This window comes from Vicia villosa, linkage group LG5, assembly GCF_029867415.1.
Source record: "Vicia villosa cultivar HV-30 ecotype Madison, WI linkage group LG5, Vvil1.0, whole genome shotgun sequence".
In the NCBI taxonomy this organism is placed as follows: Eukaryota; Viridiplantae; Streptophyta; class Magnoliopsida; order Fabales; family Fabaceae; genus Vicia; species Vicia villosa.
The window spans coordinates 173645298-173651688 of record NC_081184.1 but is presented as its reverse complement, the minus strand read 5'-3'; the positions used below and the strand labels follow the sequence as shown (position 1 = coordinate 173651688).

The window sequence follows — 6391 nt, the reverse complement described above, 5'->3', positions numbered from 1 at the left end:
TACTGAATTACATGCTCACGTGAGAGACCTATTAAGATCTCTCACCGTAATCTAAGACATAAAATAATGATGAACGTGATATGTATAAATTAAGAGTACATCAATCAAATCTAAAATACTATCCAAAATAAATCCAGAGTACAAGTACTATAGTCTATTGCGTATGACGGACTCGAACTTGACCTCGTGACCCCTTGTTCTTGCGATGCCTCATGTGTTGTAGTGCCTCCCGAGCATCCGCCATCATGGAATCTACAACGTCCCTTGCTTTAGAGCCATCTAAAAAGAGTTCCCTGTAAATACATGTTTGCCCTATCTCCATGATACGACGGGATTTAGGAAACACATCAACAACATGATCTGTTATAGCCTTCTCCACCTCTAGTATCTCATGATGAGCTAGCTTCGGTGGATCTCCTGAAGCATCCAACACCATATAAGGATGTGACACCCAGAAGAACCACTTGATGTAATAGTGTACGTAGCGCCAGGCGCTCTCAGCAACGGTACTTCGTCCCTCCTCTGGTACCAAATGATTCAGATAATCATCCAACATAACACTCATATCTTTGCATGTCATAGTGGGAGGAGAAGACATATAAGGATATCTGGACCTGGGCTTAGGGTGCCTCAGGTTCCTCTAGTGTCTGAGGTACCTCAAGTGACTCGGGTATCTCTACAGCCTCAGGTGCATGAATATGGGAACTCTATCATCTAATGGCATATGAAGGCAGGGATGTATTAGGAAGGGGCACTCGTCTCCTACGGAAATAAGAAGATGAAGGTGAAGATACATGATCTATAGAAGCTAACGCATTCGCATCAACCGGGTTTGACGTTGCTTGAAGTTGGATGTTTGAAGTTGCTTGAATGTGGTTTGAGAGAGTTTGTGAAAATGTGGTTGTAAGAGTTTGAGAAAATGTGTTTTTTAGAAGTATGGAAGGTGAAGGGCTTTGGCGTGTTTGTGAACAAATAACGCTTAGAGATACATCTACATAATTGATATTAAGACGCCTCTTCCTAATTTTCTGTCGTTTGAGTTAGGGCATGTTATAGAAATGTATTGAATTTTGGTGCGTCCAGATATGCATTTACGTAAAAAATACAAAAATGTATCTCCGATATATTTTTCCATTGAATTAGGTTCTAATTAAAAAATATATTAAATTTTGGTGAGTCTGAAGATGCATCTCCGGAACATGGGGCATTATTATATTTTCACAAGGTCTGCAATTATTGCATAGGAAACATTAAAAAATTCCTCAAAAATTAACTAACTACTATGATCAATAGATTAGGTTCAATTTTGATAAAAGAAATGTTAATTTTGACATATTTTATATTTTAAAATTTAATTAATTAAAAGTTTTACTATTATTTTTTTTTTAATTTTATATAAAAATTACTTAATTTTCTCTTTTTTTTAACATACTATATTCTAATGATATTTCTCAAGTTAATCTATTTTAGATTATCACTACAAATGCCTATAAAATGGAATGATATCTCCATGTAAATGGATGCACTTGAATTTTAGATCCACTGTGGTTATCTGTAAGATGGTCCTCGTTGTTGAGAATTTTTTGGAAGGATTGTAACTCCTTCAAAGTGGTCGCGCATGATTACTAGCCCCCCAAGCTATTGTCCATGCATAGTGGGGCAAGGGCTTTCCATATTAGTCTCAACTGTCGATCGTTCTTTTATTCATCTTCGAAAGAGCAACATGGAACATTTGAGTTTTTTTGGGGGGTTCATATTTCAAACGTCTTTTTGGAGGTATCATCACTATGACCATTGAGACTTAAAACATTTGAGTTTTGCGTGCGGTTATTTGACAAGTTAGATAGAGTGTACTTTCTTTTGCATGCTAATGTATAATTCTTAAAGAGTCATCATCGTATTGCCACCGTTCAAGATCACCAGTTATCCAACTTTCATTTCTAGTTCTCGAATATAATATTTTAGAGCATCCGTTTTTTATTCTTAAATAAAATACTTTAGAACATTCATATCTGTTGTTTTGGTTAACCATGTTAACAATTTCAATTTTTTAAAAATTTAAAAATTTTATTAAATCTTAATCAAACATTGAAAATATTTATACTATTAAAATAAGTATATAAAATATAATAGAATATAAATATACGATTAATAAAAAATACATATATATTTTTTAAATATAATACAGCTAAAATAATGTGAAATGAAAAAATAAAAAATAAAAATTATAGTTTGAATTTAGTTCTCGAGTGGGATTTGGTGAATTTTGGGAGGAAAATATGTGATAGCTTTTTTAGGTGTTTTAAATAAAAAATAAATATAATAAACATAAATAACAATTAAGAAGAGAAGGATCTATCTGAAAAATATCACCCTCTATTATGATGCTTTCTTCATTGTGGACTACATAAACAAAATCCAATTTTTTGCTCCTCTAGAAAATATTGTATTAGACTGTAGACAGCTTTTGGATTCTTTTAAGGGTTAATAGTAGTTTACTCCCTGTAATATGAGCGTGTTTCGGTTTACCCCCACTGTTGCGAAAGGCAGGTTTTGGCAATGGTTTTTTTGAAAAAACCGTTGTCAAAAGATAGGGAGGGGGGAAAAGCAAAATTCGCTAACATTCCAGGGGGTGAACTACTATTAACCCATTCTTTTAATAAATGATGCTTTTGCTATGTTTATGAATAGAACTTTTAAAATATTGTGGACAGCATAAACAAAATCTATTTTCATCCAACTTTTTTCATTTTGTGGCCCTGCATACATTTTTTTAAAAACTTTTCTATAGCTCTTTCCTTAGTCTCATCATATCTATTTTCTAATATATGAATTTGTTAATGCAATGACACAATAAATTATGAACAAACTTGAATTTATAATCATCATGTTATGGTTTATAGTATGCTGTATATATTTTCTGTTTAAGAAAAGCAAGACAAAGAGTTTAGAATTTCATAATGAGGTTAGTAAAAGAGATGATAAAGTAGTGATATTAAATGGTGCCAAAGATTGGATAGAGTTGGTTTAAAAACAGAGTCCATATACTAAAAGTGGCTCAAAAAAGCAATTCATGACATAAAGATGGAAACAAAGAAGATTCTCAAGGGATTTCATGACTAAAATAAATGACATGGTCCTATAATTATTGATACTTTATACCAACATCTTATTCATCTTTTCTCTTTAACTAATCACATTTTCATCCTTTTCTTCTTGTATGTAGAGTCATTATCATACTCACTTAATCATTGCATGCTATAATTTGGTGTTTATTAATATTCAAAAAAAGTTAGAGGAAAAGACTAGAATGTTTGGTCAAACAATAGTTGGTATATATTTATTATCTTGAGATAGTTCTTTCTATCAAAGTGTATATTTTGATTCATAAATTAACACCTTAATGAGTACATAAAATTAGGTATAATCATAATGGTCAAGACATAAACAAGGTAAAGGAAAAGACCGGTAACTAGGTCATAAGTTACAATTAGAGAAATGTGATCAAACTTTTCTTTAATTTAACTTTTTGAATGAAAAGTAAAGTTTTTTTTTTTTTCAAAATCTTTATTTCGAAGCAGTTGACATTAGGTGGTTCCAATCTATTTCCAGTAGCTTGTTGCATGTGATTGAACCGTAATTCTCGATACTAAATCCAATGTCAATTACCACTGAATTAACTAACCATCGGTGAATAAAAAGTAAAGTTACTCGTCATGTTCTAATATATAAAAATAAAAATTAAAACCTCTAATTAACATCCATGAAAAGGAATACATTTTTCATTTAAATGTTCACTATTCGTACACATGGGTGGAAATTGAGCAAGTAAATAAAAAGAGTGGAATTTGAGTCTTTTCACCTTATTGTAATGGTAAAGAACTATTTTTCCACAAGATCTTTCTATATATAGTTATTATATACCTTCAATGACAAAGGAAATTGTGGTGGAAACTTACAAAAGATTGAATACAAATAATTAACCAGAGAAAAGCAGGGACAAAAGTTCAATTCTATTACTATCCACATAACATACTCTTCATTTACCACCTGCATAACAAAGTTCAAAAATAGAGTATTATAAATATTAGCAATTAGTAAATGTTTAAAATCATGGAAAGAAAAATGTGCATAAAAACCATACATACCTCTCTGCTTTTCACAAACTTTGGACAAGAAGGAAAGAAAAACAATTATTAATGCAACACCAGCAATGAGTCCAATTAGTATGGCTAGTGTCTTCTCAATTTCATCATCATTGTGATTTTCATCATCTACACATCATAGCTTATAGATTTATGTTAAAACTTTATAGGGGTAATTGTTCATTTCTAATGCTACTCATATAGTTACAAAAGCTATATGTATTGGAAATTTCCCATTAAGTGCACAAAGATAATACCAACTAGGAAACAACAATACTGATGAAGACACTTAACAACTAAGTAACAAGTGAAAAACAGAAAATATTTATCAAACACAAAAAATGAGAAGAAAAAAAAAATACTAGTACTAATTAATTTGAGTTTACCCCTAATTGAGCTTCTAGACCAATTCTAATTTTCCACACCACCTCCATACCTCTCCACATGGGAAGATCATGATTTTGTAAGCAAAATTCAAAACAAAGCAAAGACAATTCTCACTCAATAAATTTCTTATAAAAAAAAGCTAAAATAAACATTAAAAATATAAATATCCGACATCGATTGAACAAGCACATATATTTTGAATTTTACCCTTTAATAGTGAATAATTAAAAATTTACAAATTTAAATTTGCGCTTTTAAATTAAAAAATCCGCATTCTTAAAGTCAAATATCTTTGCACGTCAAAATTTTAGTCTATATTTAGAAGTTTGAAAAATCACGACGTCAACTAACTTTTATTAAAAGTTATTACTTGTAATTTCTCAAGATTACAATAGATATGATTGAGGACGTGTGGTAACAGTCTCCTACTCGATTATCAACCAGAGCCCTAATAACATACTCCCACTAATAAACGGCGAGATTGATTCTTTTGGATTACTCAATTTCATGACTAAATATCTAAAAAAATTAAAAATATAAAACAAGATATGGCATAGAGTAGAGGTGAAATGCACTTACCGTTACCACCCCGCGCGTGAACTCCACCTTCCGAATACCGCACGTAGCATTTAGCCAAATACATATCACCCCAAGTAGAACCCCCACACTCACTTCTCAACCGTTGGATCGCATCCGAAACACAATCCTGGCACTCGCTGGAACTCAAATCCCCGGTACACTGCGCCGCACCCGAAAAATCCCCAGAAGAAGTCGTTCTAAAAGTCTTATAAACCCCATCGGACGACTCTAAATAAGCCAGCACATCATCCCTCGCATCAGAAGTCAACCCAATCGGCGGTCCACATTTCTTGATCACTTCCGTTTTATCCTCCACACCAATAAACTTAACATTATCGTACTTCACGAAACAACCTTCGAGCTGCAACGCGCCACCGTAGGTTTCGAAACAGAGTGTTCCGAGTTGACTCACCGCGCGCTCCACACACGTTGAACACTGATCATTGGTAATATCACCGCGACACTGGAAAATTCCGTAGACCGTCTCCGATGAGGTGGCTCCCGGAAGAGTGAAATTGTTGTAGGTTGTGAAGGCTGCTGAGTTGACTAAGGAAGAGAGGATCGAGTTTACGCTGGTTTCGTAGTTGGAACCAGGTGAGAATTTGAGACGAGAACAACCACCGAAGATGAAAGAGTTAGTGTCGGAATATGAAGGAGTTGTTGTCATCATGGTTAAGATTGTGACAAGGAAGAGAAGAGAGAGTGCCATGTCTGTGTTTGAAAGTGGTTATGTTATGTTATGATATATGATAATATGAAAAGTGAGAATGGAAAGTTTTGGATTCTTGTTGCTTAAAGGAGAATTTACGTAAGGAAGATGAGATGAGGGAAGGAGAAGAGAAAAGCAGAGTGAGTGTGGAGTGATAAATGGTTAAAGCTTATTGTTGCTTATGTAATGTCTTGTACCTACGCTTTTTATTTTATTGTTCTTTCTTTTCTTTTGTTAGCTTTTAGCTTTTGGGATTTTGGATTGAGTTAATGGCAATTGTAGTTTTAATGTTGGTTATCACTAAGTGAAGTTTGAAGTCAAAAAATAGTTAAGAGGGTAGTGTGACAATTGATTCCAAAGACATTCATTTAAAAGCCAAAAGATGATATGACTTTCACCTAATGCATACTATTATTGCATGGAAAGGCATTCATAACTACAATTATTTTTTCTAACTACTTCTATGTGACTGACTATATCCTTGTTTTTTTCAACTACTAAGAATCTCTTTAGAACGAGCTTTTTGACCATAGTAGTGTAATTTAAATGTCTAAATATTGAAATTGAGGGA

At 32.9% G+C, this 6391-nt stretch overlaps 1 protein-coding gene across 1 annotated transcript; it reads right to left on the bottom strand.

Annotated features, from left to right (window-relative positions):
- Window positions 1-3776: 3776 nt before the first annotated feature.
- On the bottom strand, window positions 3777-6107 carry LOC131608259 (plasmodesmata-located protein 6-like). The gene is made up of 3 exons (XM_058880172.1): window positions 5112-6107; window positions 4149-4274; window positions 3777-4050 (listed from the first exon to the last, which is right to left on the bottom strand). The coding sequence occupies exons 1-3, from the start codon at window positions 5818-5820 to the stop codon at window positions 4040-4042; spliced, it is 846 nt and encodes a 281-aa protein (XP_058736155.1). The 5' UTR covers window positions 5821-6107; the 3' UTR covers window positions 3777-4039.
- Window positions 6108-6391: the final 284 nt, after the last annotated feature.

What these genes read in the sequence shown, in the direction of transcription:
- LOC131608259 (XM_058880172.1), bottom strand. Translation starts at nt 5,820, where the DNA reads ATGGCACTCTCTCTTCTCTTCCTTGTCACAATCTTAACCATGATGACA. An exon ending in TCACGCGCGGGGTGGTAACG is followed by an intron (nt 4,275 to 5,111) that starts GTAAGTGCATTT and finishes TATGATGTGTAG; the next exon opens with ATGATGAAAATCACAATGAT.